This window comes from Malurus melanocephalus, unplaced genomic scaffold (genome assembly GCF_030028575.1).
Source record: "Malurus melanocephalus ecotype Western Australia unplaced genomic scaffold, MMel_1.1 scaffold_966, whole genome shotgun sequence".
NCBI lineage: Eukaryota > Metazoa > Chordata > Aves > Passeriformes > Maluridae > Malurus > Malurus melanocephalus.
This window is the reverse complement of record NW_026624198.1, coordinates 23,153-41,418: the sequence shown is the minus strand read 5'-3', so window position 1 is coordinate 41,418 and position 18,266 is coordinate 23,153. Positions and strand designations below refer to the sequence as shown.

The 18,266-nt window shown below is 47.3% G+C and overlaps 2 protein-coding genes across 2 annotated transcripts in view; both read left to right on the top strand.

Annotated features, from left to right (window-relative positions):
- Nucleotides 1–5,748, top strand: part of VWA1 (von Willebrand factor A domain containing 1) — a 14,652-nt gene extending 8,904 nt beyond the window's left edge. The window contains exons 3-6 of the mRNA XM_057386435.1: nucleotides 1,651–1,929; nucleotides 2,475–2,747; nucleotides 3,630–3,899; nucleotides 4,719–5,748. Coding sequence (XP_057242418.1) covers nucleotides 1,651–1,929; nucleotides 2,475–2,747; nucleotides 3,630–3,899; nucleotides 4,719–4,759 — 863 coding nt within the window. The 3' untranslated portion in view covers nucleotides 4,760–5,748. The remainder of the gene's footprint in view (nucleotides 1–1,650; nucleotides 1,930–2,474; nucleotides 2,748–3,629; nucleotides 3,900–4,718) is intronic.
- A 1,893-nt stretch (nucleotides 5,749–7,641) lies between these two features.
- The window catches only part of LOC130585801 (ATPase family AAA domain-containing protein 3-like), a 29,741-nt gene continuing 19,116 nt past the window's right edge, over nucleotides 7,642–18,266 (top strand). Inside the window, exons 1-10 of the mRNA XM_057386434.1 lie at nucleotides 7,642–7,894; nucleotides 8,650–8,726; nucleotides 9,284–9,385; nucleotides 10,824–10,883; nucleotides 11,038–11,107; nucleotides 12,467–12,632; nucleotides 13,614–13,683; nucleotides 16,681–16,836; nucleotides 17,040–17,096; nucleotides 17,987–18,112. Of these exons, the coding sequence (XP_057242417.1) occupies nucleotides 7,666–7,894; nucleotides 8,650–8,726; nucleotides 9,284–9,385; nucleotides 10,824–10,883; nucleotides 11,038–11,107; nucleotides 12,467–12,632; nucleotides 13,614–13,683; nucleotides 16,681–16,836; nucleotides 17,040–17,096; nucleotides 17,987–18,112 (1,113 nt within the window). The 5' untranslated portion in view covers nucleotides 7,642–7,665. The remainder of the gene's footprint in view (nucleotides 7,895–8,649; nucleotides 8,727–9,283; nucleotides 9,386–10,823; nucleotides 10,884–11,037; nucleotides 11,108–12,466; nucleotides 12,633–13,613; nucleotides 13,684–16,680; nucleotides 16,837–17,039; nucleotides 17,097–17,986; nucleotides 18,113–18,266) is intronic.

Below are 18,266 nucleotides of genomic sequence, written 5' to 3'. Positions count from 1 at the left end.
TGTGTCCCGAGCTGGAGAGGCAGGAGGTGGAGGGAAAGTGTGTCCCAAGCTGTCCCTGAGAGTCACTCAGCAGGCACTGGCTGGGTCTAGGACAGGACATTAACTCTCAGCTTCCCTCTGGGATCCACGAGTGGCTGGGAGCACATTGTGGATGTTATTTTTCAGGTTTTTTCCCCTCTTTGTATGCTGAAGGCATCTGGGGCCTGGCACAAGGGGCAGAGCTGTCTGCTGCGGGATCCTGCCCCCTGTCCTTTGATCTGCCCCTTTTATTCACACCCTCCCTGCCTCCAGGCTCACTTCTTTCCATTCCCGGAGCTTTTGGCAGGATTTTGGGCAGGATTTTTGGCAGGACTGAGGCCTTTCCTGTGCTCCCTGYTCCTCTGTGCTCGGCCCCTGGTGTTTGTGGGGCTCAGGGAAGGGTGCAGCGCCCCAGGACTGCTGCTCCTGCCTCCCCCTCTCCCCGTGGGTGGAGTGCTGCTGGCTGGGATGGGCACGGAGCAGGGAAATGTTCCTGCCTGCCTGGGAGAGCCAGGGAACAGCTCAGAGGAAAAACTGAGGCTGTTTGCTTTGGTACAGGGAGGTTGGCAGGGCCTCGGAGGAGGAGGGCTGATCCTCTCCCGCTTAAAGGATGAGTCTGGGAGTGAAAATAACCCCGTCTTGCAGGTTTGGGAGGAATTTTGTGCCTCTGTGCAATGCAGAGCTGATGAGAGCTGCCTAGAGAGCTCTGTGAGTGTCTCAGCATGATAGGGAGGGTTTATTGTAAGGATTTAGGAGCACTTCAAAGTTAAAAAAAATCCTTTAAAAACAGAAAAGCATTTTTATGTGTTCCTATGCCACTTCCCCGGAGCTAGAAACAAAGTCATGTGTGTTTCTGGAAGACCAGAAAGCAGTGGAATTCTGCCCAAAACGGGCTCAGAAGACCACGCAGGTCAGCAGGGTCAAGTGGCAGAGRGAGCTGGGGGAGCTGCCCAGCACCACAAGAGGTATTTGTGCCTGGCATTTGGGGTCTGGAAACCCAAGGTAGCAGGAGCCTYGAAGAGAAGGCCCCTCTGTGCAGGGGCAGCGAGAGGTGAGGTGGCACAAGAGGGCTCTGAGTGTTGAATGTCACCGAACAACGGAGCTCTGTGAAACCCCRCAGGGAGTGACCTCAGCTGGGATGGGTCCAGCTGGCTCAGCAGGGCTGGGCAGTCCCCGGCTGCTGCCCTTTCCTGCCCACTGGGACAGGCAGAGAGCAGCAGAAATGAGCTCTTCACACTCTGTGCTGCTCCTTGTACAGGAATTCAGTGGTTTGGCTTCACTGGCAGGTGATTTCCACAGGGATTTCCACACCTTGTTTGCTCCAGGTGTCAGTGGTGCTGTCAGCTGCAGAATGGCTGGGGTTGGAGGTGTCCCAATACTCTGGTTTGGTGTCAGCAGTGATTTCAGAATGGCTGGAGTTGCAGATGTCCCATGCTCTGGTTTGATATCAGCAGTGATTTCAGGACTGGGGTTGCAGGTGTTCCATGCTCTGGTTTGGTGTCAGCAGTGATTTCAGAATGGCTGGGGTTGCAGATGTCCCATGCTCTGGTTTGGTGTCAGTAGTGATTTCAGAACTGGGGTTGCAGCTGTCCCATGCTCTGGTTTTGATTTCTGGCCACTGTCCTGTTCCAGATGTCATCCGAGCCAACCGGCTCCATGCCACAGATGTCACCTCCAGCAGCTTCCGCCTGATGTGGCCCAAACTCCTATCCCAGGACAGTGGCTACTACACCCTGGAATACACCCCAGCGGCTGATGTGGCAAGGAAGAGGACCCAGCAGGTGTCTGGGGCTGTCACCAGCCTCGTGCTGAGCGATCTCGAGCCAGAAACCACTTATGARGTGGCCCTGATCCCTGAATCCAACGTGCACTACTTCCCACCCCAGACCACGAGGGTCACCACGCTGGCAGGTAAAATTGGTATGGCTTGGGCACATTGCCTTGCTCTGGGGACAAGGAGATGATCCCTGGCTCCTGCCTGAGGCTGGAGGGTGCTGGATGTTGATACTCATCCAAGTCAGCAAAGCCCAAAGAAAAAGGGTTTCTCTTTTTCCCTTTTTTTCCCCTTTTTTCCCCCTTTTTTTTTGCCCACAAAAAACCTAAGGGAAGCCTCTGTTTGAGAGGACAGGAGGAGGGAGTGCTCAGAGCAGGAAGCAGCTCCTCTGTGCAGAAAAGAACTCAGATTTATGCTGGATAACAGCCTGCAAAAAGGTGACAAACTGAAAACCTGGGCAGGGGTGGCAAAGTCAAAGTGAGCTTGTACAAAATATTAATTTTCTGTCTGCAAGAACAACTCTGGCTGAGCTGTTCTGCCCACAAAGAAATCTTTTTTCTTTGGCTTGGATCAGTATCACCATCCACTTGCCGGGTTGATTTTAACACCCCATCCTTCAAGCCCAATGCGATGCAGCTCAATAAACTCACATCTCATTCACATCTCTTTGCATTCCTTCCAGAGGAAATCAGCCCAGTGCAGGTGCTCATCTCCGAGTCTGGCCCACGCAGCTTCCACGTGAGCTGGGCTCCCCTGCTGGACAGCGTCCTCAGCTACCGGGTGCTGTACGGGCCTCTGCCGGGGAACGCGGTGACGGAGCTCCAGCTGGACGGGAGCCACAACAGCACCGTGGTGGAGCAGCTGGCACCCAACACCACCTACCTGGTGACAGTGACGGCCATTTATAAATCTGGCAAGGAGAAATCGCTGTCAGCCAAAGCCTGCACCCAGGAAGGTGAGCGAGGCTGCACCCTGAGGTGTCCCCAGAGGGTCGCCTGTGCCCAGGGGAAGGCAGAGGGGTCAGTGGATGGGGTGGTGTGCAGGGGGAAAGCAGCTCTGGGTGTGCCAGGGTGCAGCAGGTGTGGAAAGGCTGGAGGAGAATCACASAGGGAGTGACAGAGCCTGAGCTGATGGGGCAGTCATGGCCAGAATTGACCTGGAGATCCAGGAATCTCCCTAAAATAGTGAAAAACCCTGCCTTTCCTGTCTCCTCTGTGGCTGCTCTGGGGCAGTCACAGCCAGAATGGACCTGGAAATCCAGGAGCCTCCCTAAAATAGTGAAAAACCCTGCCTTTCCTGTTTCCTCTGCGGCTGTTCTGGGGCAGTCACAGCCAGAATGGACCTGGAGATCCAGGAATCTCAGTAAAATAGTGAAAAACCTGCTTTTCCCTCCTGTCTTCTCTGTGGCTACTCTGGGGCAATCACAGCCACAACGGACCTGGAGATCCAGGAGCCTCCCTAAAGAAGGGGAGGTTCAGACTGATTTTATCCCTGCACCAAACCAGGCTGGGGCTGAGCTCCTTCACTGGGGAGATCCAGACCGATTTTACCCCTCCAGAGCCCAGGCTGGGGCTGAGTTCCTTCACTGGGGAGGTTCAGATTGATTTTATCCCTCCACCAAAGGAGGCTGAGGCTCAGTCCTTCACTGGGGAGGTKCAGAYTGATTTTATCYCYACACCAAACMAGGYTGAGGCTCAGTCCTTCACYGSRGARATGCAGATTGATTTTATTCCTCCACCAGCCCACCTGGCTGGCAGATTCCCCTCGGGAAGAGCAGGGAACGTTCGGAATCACCCTGAAACCCTATCCTGCGTTAACACGGCCCTTCTCTCCCCAGAGGGCTCCCGAGTGAGGCACCTCCGCTTYGAGGACGCGGGTCCCAACAGCCTGAGAGCGTCCTGGGACTCAGCCGACGGGGCGGTGCTGGGTTACCGGGTGCGGTGCCGGCGGCAGAGCGGCCTCTCCTCGGTGCTCAGCGTGTCCCCGGAGGTGCGCAGCGTTCTGCTGACCGAGCTGCCCTCGGGCACCACCAGCACCGTGTGTGTCAAGCCCGTGTACAGCGAGCAGCCCGGCAAGAGGCTCTGCCGCACGGTGCGCAGGCAGCCAGGTGAGCAGGGGACAGGGAATGTCCTCGGCCAAGTGTCCCCAGGGACCCCGAGATCACACAGGGGTGCCCAGAGCTGGGATATTCCATGCTCATCACCCTTCTTCCAGCTTTTCCTGGGTTTTTCCTCCCATTTTTAAGAGTAAGACTCCTCCTAGTGGAGTTTATCGCACGCAAGAGGAATAGTGCGCAGTGGAGTTAATTTGGGATGAGAATAAAAGCTGGCATGGGCAGTGGAAGTGCTGTTTAAAAGTCATTTGAATTCCTGGCTACCCTTCACTGCCCAGCGTGGCAGGCAGCAGTTATTAAGCCAGTTTTTAAGACAGGAGTAGATTATTATTAAATTTATTAAGAGAGAAGCAGATAATTATAAAAGCCAGTTTTTATGACTGGAACAGGTAACTATTAAAAGTTATTAAGACAGGAGCAAATAATTATAAAAGCCAGTTTTTAAGACAGGAACAGGTAACTATTAAAAGTTATTAAGAAAGGAGCAAATAATTATAAAAGCCAGTTTTTAAGACATGAACAGGTAATTATTAAAAGTTATTAAAACCAGAGCAGATAATGATTAAAGCCAGTCATTAAGACACAACACATCTCCTTTCTTCCTTCTGCTGCCCAAAAGCCACTTTTTGTCAAGGAACATTGAGGATTCCTGCTAGGATGGAGTCAGAGCTAAACACAGCAGTGTGGCTGTGCAGAAGCTCGGCCTTTTACCCAACAAAAGCATTTTTATTTGAGAGCAAAAATGACCACGGGGGTGAGATTTCTGCTCATGGGTGGGTAAAGCTTGACTTTGCATTCCTTGTGTTTCTCCAGCCACAGAGGCCCAGGGATACAAGCACAGACAGAGAGCGTGACAGAGCACAGCGAGCGGATTCCCAGCACTGCAAGGGATCTTCTTGGACACGGACTTGGACAAAAAGGAGGAGCCAGGGGAGGAAATCCCTCATCTCCCAGCCTGTGCTGTCCCCTGAGGTGTCCTGCTTGTCCAGCCCACAGCCTGTCCTCAGCYGAGCTCTCCCAAAGCTGAAAGGTTTGGCTTGGCTGGCTGCAACAACCAATCTGACCTAAAAGATGCCAAATCTGTGCCCATTTTATCTAAAGATGCCTGGCAAATAACAAACAGAAGGCAGAGGGGTGAATCCTCACTGTTGCTTGCTTGCTGCCTGTTCTCTATTTATGAAAGGTCGATACAGTTTTGTTTTTGCAGCTCATGAGCACGTTCAGGACTTTCATCCGGGTTGCTCAGAGAAAGATTCCACGTGGCCAAATCCATTCCTGCTGCCAACAGCTGCTGAATCTGCAGTGTGAGGGAGCAGGGAGTTAAAAAATCCTGGGAATGTGCTTCCCCTGCAGGGCTCTCAGCCCTCAGCTGAGCTCAAGGAGCAGCAGAGTCCAGAAAATTCAGACAGCAAGACCACCTAAAGCACTTATTTTTATTTCTAATTCACACACCAGTGTGGTCCTGCCTGGATCATCACCACTGGATTGCTCTGGCATTCCTGCAACCCCTTTTCACCAAATGGGAGTCTTGTTGTCTTAATGGAGATTAATTAACYTGTGACTGATTACAGGCAGTAAATCTCCAGCACTATCATTCCTCTCACAGCACATCTCTGGTGTCTTGTCTTGGGCTTCCACCCAGTGCTAAGCTTAAGCTACACTTAAAAATCAAGGTTTTAAACACTTTAAAAAGATMTTTTTAAGGGAGAAGAGTAAATTTGGTGCTTTCCCTTTGATCCCAGGCTTGAGCTTGCTGTCACTAAACTACTCTGGATAGGGGAGCTGGTAAAAAAAAAAGGCAAATTAATTATAAATACCTTGTGACCAAGCAAATGGTTTCAAAGTTCAGGGCTTAGGGCTGTAAAGAAATGTTTATATTTCTCTGCTAAACCCCAGCATCAGGGTGAACACCCTCCTTCAGTAACACTTGCTCWGTTTTAAATTTGTTGCTTTTTTGTCCTACACGCTGAACTTGTTTTCAAAATTGTTGGAGAGCCCCTTGAGGCGTCCCAAAYCTTTCTTAAARCAGCTCCTTTTGGAAYTTTATCCCTGATCTCCTCTCCTGARCACTGAATCCTTCATCTCCACCTTCATGGAGCATTTTCCTYGGGCTGCCTCATCCAGGAGGAAGGGATGGAAAAGGAATTGAGTCATTCATTAACTCTACAAAGAGATTTTCACATGATTCGTGCCCTCCTYTGGAATGTGCAGTTTGTGACTGATTAATCTCAGTGGAGAAGGGGTGATAAAGCCCCTGGAAGAGCTCACGTGATGAGATGATTCTGTTTGTTCTTGCTGTAGGACAGAAATTCAGTTTGCACAGCTCCCTGCATAGTTAATTAATCCATTAATGTGTCATCAACCCCCCTTCATTTGTAACACACCCTTTTGAAGACAATTAAATATAAATACGAGAGCTTCTGAATGGTTCCTTTGTGCTCCATGGTGAAAACAGCAAATCTGTGAATTGTGGGTTTTGTTCTAAGGGTTGAAAAGCTGSCATTCACAGAATTATAAAAGTTGGGGAAAGCTGAGATCACCACGTTAAATCATTGTGATTTTAAAATGACTGGGAARTGAGTGTTCCACCCATGACTGCATAGTCTGGGTTACAGGAAATTTCATCCCRTCCCTCAAAAAATGTGTTGAAAATGTAAAAATAGAAAAATCCCGGTCTTGGTGAAGTCGTGGTTCCGGTAAGAATTGTTGTACAAGGAGCCAAAAAGTCRCTGAAATCTTGGCAGAATTGGTAAATATTTATGAGGAACACASTCAGGCACAGGGTGGGATTTTTGGGGTGTCCTGTGTGGGGCCAGGAGTTGGACTCTGATCCTTGTAGGKCCCTTTCAGCTCAGGAAATCCCTCGATTCCATGATTCTAAGCATCCATTTTGGAAGAAACAGGGAAATTTAAATAAAAGAACAGCCAAGAAGGCACCCCCAGCCTGTGGTGCATGCTCCAGGGGTGCTCCAGGGGTGTTCTACATTTTACCTCATTTCAGGCTGCAGAGTTTCATGTGTTTCTGACTTTCACAGCACTTCCCTTCTCTAAAGCCTTTCCTATCATCTTTCCCATTCCAAACAGTTGGATAAGAACCTGATTTCCACGGGAAATCCAACTCTTTATCCCAGATAACCACTGAGATGGGTTTCCCTGTGCTTCCCTTCTGTGTCATCTTCTGTGTCATCTGTGTTGCTTTAGGTCCTGATTTGCAAGKAAATCCTGCTCTTTATCCCAGGTCAGATGGGTTTCCTTTCACTCTCTTTCTACAAAAGCTTTTACCTTGCCTTTCCCATTCCCAGAATTTGCATAAGGAGCTGACCTCCATAGCAAATCCCGCTCTTTCTCCCAGATAACCACATTGATGGGTTTCTCCGCGTTTGCCCTTCTCTTTTCCGCTTTCCCCTCGCTTCTCCCATCCCAAGGAACCGATTCCCAGAGGAAATCCGGGATAACCCCAAGGCCGCGCTCCGCCTCACGGCCCTTAGCAACACCCCACACTCCCGTTGCTACGCGGAAGCGCCGCCCGCTTTGTTTGTCCTTCCCGGCTCTCCGTCCCCATCCCGGTAGTCCCGCCCCTCTCTCCGCTCTCAGCCAATCAAACCCCACACGCGGCGCCTCTCCGCCAATAAAAACGCGGCGTGGAGCCCTCGGTGGTGACGCACCCTCCACCGCGGGCCAATGGGAGGCCGGCCCGCCCTCCCGCGCATGCGCGCTGGSCGCGGCGCGTCCCCCGCGTGCAGCCGCCGCCGCCGCCCTCATGTCGTGGCTGTTCGGGCTGAACCGCGGGGCCGCCCCGGGCGGCGGCGGGGACGCGGCACCCGGCGGCCCCGGGACAGGCGCGGGCAGCGGGGCTGGCCTCTCCCTGCCGCCCGCCCCCGGTGGTGGCGGCTCCGGGGACCGCCAGGCGCCCAAGGACAAATGGAGCAACTTCGACCCCACGGGCCTGGAGCGCGCGGCCAAGGCGGCGCGGGAGCTGGACGCGTCCCGTGCGTGAGGGGACGGGGCGGGAGGGCGGGAGAGCTCCTCGGGGTGCGTTAATGGCTGAAAAGGTGGGAGCGAGGATGGGCCGGGCTCTGCTCCGCGGGGCYCGGGATGGGACACGAGGAACGGGCAGGAGCTGATGCCCRGGAAATTCCACCRGGACGTGAGGAAGAGCTTATTTCATGTGCGGTGACCGAGCACTGGGATAGAGAGCAGAGAGGGTGCGGAGTGTCCATCACTGGGGGTATTCCTGGACTGTCCAGACACGATCCTGTGGAGCAGAGGGGGCACTGAGCCCATCCTGTGGTACCCCATGTCCTGACCAGGGCAGYCTCAGGCTCCTGCCGTGCTCTGTGGGGCACCAGGATCAGCATTTCCAGTCACTGAGCTCTGAATGCCTTCAACAAGGCTTGGGAAAAGAAAGAGAGACCCTTTATAAAGTCACAAAATGGGTGTGGAGGGAGCCCATCCAATTCCACCCCATGCCAAGGGCAGGGACACCTTCCTCTATCCCAGCTTGCTCCAAACCCATCCAACCTGGCCTTGGTTGAACCTTGGTTTACCCTTCTCCACAGGGTAAACCTTTCCACAGGAATGCTGAGAAGTTTCATGGCCGTTTTTACCAGGGAGGGTTAAATGTTCCATGGCAGAGCTGTGTTCCAGGCAGGCGTAGCTGGAGCTGTGAGGATTGAACAGTCTGAGGATCCTCTTTTCTCAGAAAAAAACCTCTCACTGTTTGTAATCTCTTCCCACTGTCCAGGCCATGCAAAAGATGCTCTGAGCCTCGCCCAGATGCAGGAGCAGACCTTGCAGCTGGAACAGCAAACCAAACTGAAGGTATGGAATCCCTCCTGCTGGAATTTCTCAGGCAGCTGCTARATTGGAAGGGACAGAAGCTGAAATCTCTTCTCTGCAGAGGAWGAGATGTTTTTCTGGTTGCTGTTCAGCTTCAGCAAATATTATTGATTTGCCTTTAAAAATAAAGCAGTTCTGGAAGGTGAAATACAAGCGAATTTGGCCAATTTGGCTATTCTGACACATATTTGRTGGCTTTGATTAAAACTTGCTTGTYCTGAGTGATTTTGTAACTCCTAGARTATCACTGCTGTTTTTGGGRTAATRACAAKGGTGTTCTGCATTTAAAGTAGTTGGGTGAAGGACAAAATTCTCAGGAATTTAGGGATTGTTTGKGTTTTGGTTGRTTTGTTGGATGTAATTTTTTWAATTGTGTTTCATCCTGAAATGGTTGATTATGACATTTCTTACCATCATATTTTATGATCATTTTTTAAGTGTACCACTCATTACAGAGGGATTTCTTGGACTACAACTTCTCTATAAAACGATACATTAAATAAATTCCTGATCATTAAAATCTCTCTTTATTTCACCAGGAGTAYGAAGCTGCCATAGAACAATTGAAGAATGAGCAGATCCGGGTGCAGGCAGAAGAGAGAAGGAAAACACTCAATGAAGAAACAAAACAGCATCAAGCAGTAAGGGAATGAGGGGGAAGCCAAGTGAGGGGAGACCTTGTTTGTATCTTCCCTTATGGAAAAGGCAATGATGCATTAATTATCCCAATTTTGGGGGGAAAGGAGCTTTTGGGGTCAGAGGTGTTGGGGGGTTCATAGGCTGAGCCCCTGTTCTGTCCTGGATTTGTAATGTTGAACTGGTTTTSTAGTTGCAGCTCTTCCTCTTGAACTTTTGTTCTCAAGTTCTTTAACATCCAAAGGTGTTGCATTTTTTCTCCTTCTGTTTCTTATTTTTCTCTGCTTTTTGGAATTTTTCTAAAGGATTTTTTAGGGAAGCATTGAGAAATACTGGATTAGCAAGTGTGGTGTTTAAGCCTGATGGTGAAATGGCTCTGAAATTATTTGGATTTCAATCTTAAATAGCTTGAAACCTTATTTCTTTCAAGTTAGCCAGGAAAAAAACATCTTAAAAGGAGAAATGGTGCAAATCTGAGGGTCTGTTGTGAGCAGCRTTGGTGCTTCCTGGTTTGTTTTAAYCCYAAAACAKGGAAAATAAAGGCTGSMCTTTATGTTAACRRCTCAAATATGGTGCCTTTTTACTCTGAGAGCACAGGAGATGAGGGAATTGATTAATTGGAATTAATTTTCCAGCTTGGGGAGTTTCTGGAGCTGTTCATTTGGCACATGGTACTTTCACCCTGCCAGAGTTTGGACTTTGAGCRGGGCTGGCCCAGAAGCAGCTGCACATTCAGGGGTTGGCTCTTCACCTCCTGCAGCTCACAGGGCATCATTTGAAGTCACAGCAAACTAAAGCATGGGTTATTCCTGGAGTTCTGTGTTTTACAGTTGCTGAGGAGATCATTCCCAAGTTGTTCTGCTGAGGAGATAATTCCCAAATTGTTCTGCTGTCYCTGTGTTTGGAATAGAGAATGATGTCACCCCTGGTGCATCCTCCATATCCTCAGCCCACTTCCAGTTCTGTGTAGATAATGTGGGTTTATTTGCCATTTACAGAGTAAAATTGATGAGGGGAATTAATGAGGAACAAGGAAATCCTTATCAAAACCTGAGCCCCTCAGCATATCCTGGCAGTTCTATTGCTTGCATCACCAGTCCAGATAATGTGGTTTAGAACATGAAAATCTTGTTTTTCCCAGTGAATTCTCCTTTTCTGGGCCAAAAAACACTTGCTCTTTGTTTTAATATCTGTGTTTTCTTAAAATGAAGTCAGACTATAGGGATTTCTCAGCATAAAGGAATTTTTGGTGCTGTCTAAGGATATTCTGCCCTGTTCATATTCMAACCCAGGATTATTTTTTGTTTGCATGGGTTTCCTCATTTTATTTTGTTTTTTTTTCTTTCTCTGCACAATCCAAACTTGATTTCTTTCATCTCCAGGCTGTTTTTAAACTCCTTAATCTATGTATTCTGAGTTCTGTTTTCTTTTTTTTTTTTGAAGAGAGCCCAGTACCAGGACAAACTGGCACGGCAGCGCTACGACGAGCAGATGAGACAGCAGGTAGGATGAATTCCTGCTCTGAGGGCTGGGAGCCTTCTGAAAATGTACTTCAGCCTGASCTCCAGCTTCTTGAAAACATTTGTAATGCTGTAATTTACATTTGAGGGAGTTTTTGCCACATTAACATGTCTTCTGCTGTCATCTCTCCACGTAGCAACTTGCTAATGAGGAAAATCTGAGGAAGCAGGAGGAATCTGTGCAGAAGCAGGAGGCCATGAGGCGTGGTGAGTCACATTTGTTCAGCTGCTGAGGGGGTGAGGAAGTCCTTGCACTGATCTTTGTGTCCATGCTATATTTAACATCACATTGGTAAAAACTGGTAAATCCCAGCAGTGTTAAAAACTTCCAATTCCTTCCAAGGTTAATTTTAGAAAGGGCTGCTCTCCTAAACATCTGCCCTGTTATTGCTGGGTTTCCCAATGAACTGGCAGCATCTCCTGGTAGAGCAACTGAAATTCTGGTTTTACACCKGGATAATCTGAAATAAAATAGTTTTGAGGAGGGTAGAGAAATGAAAACAGCTTCTGGGAGGAATGGTTCAATCTGTGTCACCTCATCTCCATCAGTTTCCTGCAGAAAATACAAAAGTTTTAGTGTGAACCTTTCTTAGTTTCTTTTGTTGTGGGGATTGCCAGAATTCCTTTGTTTGCAGAACTCCAGTGGGATTCCAGTAGGGCACAAATCTCAGAAGTTTTAAGGCAATTTGTGTATGGTTCAGTGGGATGGGAAGGCGGCTTTGCTCCGAGCACAGATGTGGACAGCTGTGCTGAGCTCTGCTGGCTGCCAGCCATGAGGGAAGTGTGGCCTGAGTAAAACAGCTCAGTGGTGAAACCCTGTAGTACTGAGTTCTTTTACTCCTGTAGGATTGGGTTATTTTATTTTATTTTACAGTTGAGTTCTTTCACTCTTATTGTAGTGGGTTCTTTTACTCCTGTAGGGTTGGGTTCTTTCATTTATGTAGGATTGGGGTTTTTTACTCCTGTAGGGTTGGCTTATTTCACTCATATAGGATTGGGTTTCTTTACTCTTTTAGGGTTGGATTCTTTTAATCCTGTAGAGTTGTGTTCTTTTGCTCCTGTAGGATTGGGTTAATTCACTCCTGTAGGTTTGGGTTCTTTTACTCCTGTAGGGTTGGGTTATTTTTACTAGTTTATTCTTTTACTCCTGTAATGTTGGGTTATTTTATTCCTGTAGGGTTGGGTTCTTTCACTCCTGTAGGGTATTTTACTCCTGTAGTGTCCACCTACTCATAGGCACAAAGACTTGAATGTCAAGTTCACCTGTCCAGCCTTCAGGCATCAAGGTGGTGCAATCAGAATTCCTGAAGATGGAGAGGATGCTGGCCATGAAATCCTCATCTCATCTCCTGATTTGTTTCCGTTTTTCTCCCAAATTCTCCTTCCACACAATTCTGTGTGTCTGAAATAACAGAGCCTCCAAAATCCCGTTTGGGACCGGCAGCTCCGTTTTGCTTCTCTTCCTTCCAAGTTCTGCRCAGCAACATCCCCACTATTCTGCTGCTCCCTGACATTAACCCAGCCAAAAATTTGACCTCTCTCCTGCTTCTTTTTTCCCCATCCAAGCCACGGTGGAGAGGGAGATGGAGCTGCGGCACAAGAACGAGATGCTGAGGGTGGAAGCGGAGGCGCGGGCGCGCGCCAAGGCCGAGCGGGAGAACGCCGACATCATCCGCGAGCAGATCCGCCTCAAGGCTGCAGAGCACCGCCAGACCGTGCTCGAGTCCCTCAAGTAGGTGCAGGACAACCCTGCTGCTCCTCCAAATGTGTCCCATGGCKTGGGAGAACCTGGGTTTATTCCTCRGTGTTGTGTCCCCTTGTGCTCCCAAAAACGGGGATGTGTGACGCGCTTTAAGCAGCCCGTTAACCTTTTTTCCTCCGTGAAAAGTTGGAAGTCGTAGTTCAATCCTTGTTTAAGATTCAGAATTCCACTTGTGCCATCTGAAGTTAAGGATTWCTGAACCTASACTTGCTTCTAGGCCCAAAAAATCTAAATATTGGGTGTGTTTCCCCACCTTATGATTGGTTCTTTTGCTAATTAGCGCCGCTTCTCTATAAATTTAATTCCTGGCAAATTGAAGAGCTGCTTGAAGCTGCTGAGAGAAAATGCTCCTGCAGGAATAGCTCWGTCCCAGTACYCCAAATGCAGTGGGAACTCTCTGMYTTRTCTCGCTACATTGTSACCTGAATGGCAACCACAGGGATAGTGATACAATTTTTTTATTGTTTSTAGTGATACAATTTTTCTAATATTATTCCAATCTCTGAGACTCTGTAACTCTCCAMATCCTCAGTTCTTTTGTTTCCCTGTGTTCTTTCAGCACTTACMCCATAAAGGCGTGAAGCAGTCTGCCTCCAAAGGGGTGGGTGTTTAGCTTGGGGACTGGTTAATTTTAGGTCCTTTGAGATTTTGAACAAAAAAAGCTTTGTAATTAAATACCTGGATTTCAGCACAAAAATATATTAAAGAAATAAATTGATCCCATCTTATAGCCAGAYGTTTTTCTGGACTTAGTCCCAGCTCAGATGTAGACATGAGGTGATTATAAATGTATTTTCCATGCTTGTTCACGTTTTAATTCTGAGGTGAGCCCTTAGTTAGCTATGACTTGTGATAAAAGTTGTCAATCTGAAAGTCTGGTTTTTAAAATTTATCAATTCCCACCTTGAAATCCCTTTTTCTCCTTCTCCCTTTGCTCTTTGCTTCCCACAGGACAGCTGGGATGCTCTTTGGGGAAGGATTCCGTGCTTTTGTTACAGACTGGGATAAAGTTACAGCCACGGTAAGGTTGGGATATCTGAAAAAAAAATTCCATAAAAGTCTTTCTGTAAATGTATGTTAAACTCCTGATTATGTCACAGCTTTATATCTAATTTTGATGTAGCCTAGAGAGCACTTAGAGAACTCTTACATGTGCTGAATAAATTGATTAAAAGCCAGACCAACATCTTTTCACAGGAACAAAAGAGCATGGCAGTGGCTCCTTGGGGACATAAAGTTGTTTCTCAGTGTACTACTTATAACAAAACTGCAGTAAAAATTATATTTTTGGTAGCATGGCTGGTTAAAATGGAAATTTTGCTTTAAATCAGTCACTGCCATCTGCTCCACCCTCTRATTTTATACACACAGGCTGATACAAAACATCCTTTGCCTGGGAGCAGTGGGGAGAACAAGAAAAGCTTTTAGTGGATCCTTTTGTCATCTGTACCTGGGGTGTCTGCAGCATTCAGAGCTTTTTGCAGATCAGTTCTTGATGCTTTTAGCTGTGGATTTACTTGACCCAGATACCAATTTCCTGCATTATGGTCATTTTTTTTGCTTCTGACATGCTCTTGTCTTGTGAATTTGGGACATTTAGCTTAAAAAAAAAAAGTTAAGTGTATTTTTGGAAAGGGRATAGCACAGCTGGAACTCATAATTTCTGTTGCTTTGGAAAGTTACTATAAGGTGAGAATCAGTCACTTATTTTAGGGTTCCTCTAAATGAGACCTGAATTTTCAGCTCTTCCTGCCTATTCTAAGGGCTGCTCTTTCCCTACYTCTTCCCATCCAAGCAGAACCCCAAAATTTCCACTTCAAGTCTTTTGGGTTTGTTGTGTTTTTAGTGGAATTCACTTTATTTATTGATCAGAGACCCATTCCTTTGCTGGATACTTTATGATAAACAGGTAGGCCCTGTAATCTGACTGATTTTTAGAGTTGGCAGTCGGGTTCTTGATTGTTACAAAACTTGTTTGATCTTGTATCTTGTTTGATACAAAACTTTTAAAGCTCAATTTTTCTGTATCTTGTGACATGAACATCAATGAAGTCTAAAAGTGTGAGAATTCCATCACATCCATCCAGGCACAGATAACTTTGTTTAGCACTGACTGCTCTATGAGACCATGAGATCATGGCTCTGTTTTTAGAGGGAGGCTGCTAAAAAGGTGCAATCTATTTTGTGTTCTGTATCTGAGCTGAATTGGGCGTGGAGATCCCTCACTTTTTGCACCTTRGAACTCACAGTTCTGAACCCTTGGTGTTTCCATCCAGAGCAGAAGTGATGTCACACATTTCAGTGGAGTGAAAACGAGCAGATGGTGCCTCATGGTTTATTGAACAGAGCCATCCTTGCTGTCCTTGAGGCTTTTGACCTTGCTCTGTGCTTGCAGGACAAGTCAGCTTGTTTTAAAAGCAATTGCTGCAGTTTGCTTTTTTCCCTGATATAAATTATTGGCATCAGCTTTAAGCTGACTCCTAAGTCTGGAATCTTTCTGCTTCACTGGYAAATCGATGGGAATGTCTCATCTTGTGGGGTTTTTGAAAGAGCAGCACGATGCAGTGATGGTAATTCCCATGATGGTTTTGGCTTTGTTGCTGTTTCTGAGTTCCTAATTCCCTGTTGTGCCATTGGAAATTAAGGATTACTGAGCCTAGATCTGCTTCTAGGCCAAAAAATCTGAATATTGTRTGTGTTTGCCTACCTTTTGTTGGGGCTGGCATGGCTGTCACCTTCAGCAGATGTTCCCTGGCTGCTCCTGTTTGTTCCCTGCTGTGCACTGCTGTGGTGGCAGCCACAATTCTGATGTTTTATTGTGGAACCTTGAATTCAGCATCATTTGCTGGTATGCTGAGGGCAGACAGCACCTGCCTGATGTGGTTTTATCTTTATTATTCCATTTATGTGAAAAGCTGGAAAGCCCCACACATTTCCCTGTGCACTTCTGTGGTGGCAGCCACAATTCTGATGTTTTATTGTGGAACCTTGAATTCAGCATCATTTGCTGGTATGGTGAGGGCAGACAGCACCTGCCTGATGTGGTTTTATCCTTATTATTCCATTTATGTGAAAAGCTGGAAAGCCCCACACATTTTCCTGTGCACTTCTGTGGTGGCAGCCACAATTCTGATGTTTTATTGTGGAACCTTGAATTCATTTTCTGGTATGGTGAGGGCTATTCTRGCAAACAGCACCTGCCTGATGTGGCTGTTTTATCCTCATTATTCCATTTATTTGAAAATCTGAAAATCCCCACACATTTCCCTGGCTGCTCCAATTCCCCTGTGGCTGGTGGCTGCCACAATTCCAATATTTTATCTTGACGCCTTGAATTCAGCATCATTTTCTGGGATGGTGAGGGCAGACAGCACCTGCCTGATGTGGTTTTATCCTCATTATTCCATTTATTTGAGAAGCTGGAAAGCCCCACACATTTCCCTGGCTGCTCCTGTTTGTTCCCCCATGCCTGGGGGCAGCCACAATTCCGATATTTTATCTTAGAACCTTGAATTCAGCATCATTTTCTGGTATGGTTAGGGCTATTCTGGCAAACAACACCTGCCTCATGTTGTTTTATCCTCATTACTCAATTTATTTGAAAATCTGGAAATCCCCACATATTTTTGGGCAGGATGTACTCCTGTTCCCCTGTGGCTGGTGGCTGCCACAATTCCAATGTTTTATTGTGGAACCTTGAATTCAGCATCATTTTCTGGTATGGTGAGGGCAGACAGCACCTGCCTGATGTGGTTTTATCCTCATTATTCCATTTATTTGAAAATCTGGAAATCCCCACACATTTTTGGGCAGGKTGTACTTTTGGATTGGGAACTCAGTGCTTCCTCTACCTTTGGCTGTGCAAGAGTGAGAGACCTTGAKTGTCTGAGCAGGGCTAAAACACCTTACCAAAAATAAACCCCTCCTGGTCAGCATTTGTCCTGAATCTTAATTCCCCACGCAGCTGCCTTGCCAAGTGGTTTTTTATCCTCATCTTTCTTCCCTTTTTCCTTTGCAGGTGGCAGGGCTGACCCTGCTGGCAGTGGGGGTTTATTCTGCCAAAAATGCCACGGCGGTAGCGGGGCGCTACATCGAGGCACGGCTGGGCAAACCCTCCCTGGTGAGGGAAACCTCCCGGATCACTGTGCTGGAGGCCCTGAAACACCCTTTCAAGGTAAAAATCAGCTTTGTTTTTGTGCTACACTCAGCAAGGAGCACGCAAAACTCAGGCTGGGACTGTTGTTGGGTCTGAATAAATGTAATATTAGAGGTGGCTTGGATGGGCTGAGCTCACTGTTTTTCTGGAAGATTTTTTAATCCAAATTGTCAAAATGTGGTTGTTTTCTACCTGTGAGTAACTGAATTTGTCCTCTCAAGGTTGGTAAACGTCTCACCAGCAAGGCTCAGGATGCCCTTGAAGGAGTTGTTCTCAGTGTGAGTACTCTGCTTTCCTGTCTTGCTCTCTGTGAAGGATGACTTTAGAATCTCAATAAGAGCTGCTGTTTCCTTAAACTCACTTCCAAGGCTGGAATTCCAGCAGTTTTGGAGGCATGGCAGCACCCTTGGGATGTTCAGACCATAAATAATTTTCTGTTTTCAGTGTGACATGCTTTAAGCAGCCCATTAACCTTTTTTCCTCTGTGAAAAGCTGTTGGAAATCTTAGTTCAGTCCTTGCTCTGGTGCAGTTTCTCTCTGCAGTCAGCACGTTAAGATTCAGAATTCCACTTGTGCCAYCTGAAGTTAAGGATTACTGAACCTAGACTTGCKTCTAGGCCAAAAMATCTAAATATTGGGTGTGTTYMCCMACCTTATGATTGGTTCTTAACTTGCTAATTAGTGCTGCTTCTCTATATATGAATTTAATTCCTGGCAAATTGAAGAGCTGCTTGAAGCTGCTGAGAGAAAATGCTCCTGCAGGAATAGCTCTGTCCCAGTATCASATAAATATAAATACAAATTGATGAYTTGTGAAGGAATTAGCACTGCMAAGAGTTGCTGATGTTTTGAAATATCCCTCYCAGGGCCATCCAATAGGAAGTGAACCTTTAGGTTTTATCTGTTCCTATAGTAGTCACTGCACTGCTTCCTGCACTGCTGCTTTTTCTTATGAAAGAATTGTAGCCAAGTGGACAGAAAATCGAGTAAATCCTCACATAGGACAGGAAATGACCCTGGTGTGGAGTCATGAGCAGCTGAAGTTAAGACTTTAAAGCTTGAGCCTGGAGTTCTGCCTCCTTCCTCAGGTACTGATCTGGGACCCCGGTAGGTGCAGCTCTTTTAGCATTTCCCATTCCTTCAAATTTTTACTTTTGTTTTCTTTCAGCCCCAGTTAGAAGCACGTGTGAGAGACATTGCCATAGCAACGAGAAACACAAAAAAGAACAAAAGCCTCTAYAGGAATATTCTGATGTACGGCCCCCCTGGCACTGGAAAAACCCTCTTTGCCAAGGTAAAACCCTGCCAAAATTCTGACAACCCCCATGTTGTGAAGTGTTCTGAAAATTCTGGGGCCTGAGRAGCCTCCCTGGTCTGAAGTGTTGCATAAACATTGTGTTCTTGTGGCTCTGTGGGAAGGGAGGAAAGTGCAGCCAGCCTGCTTCAGC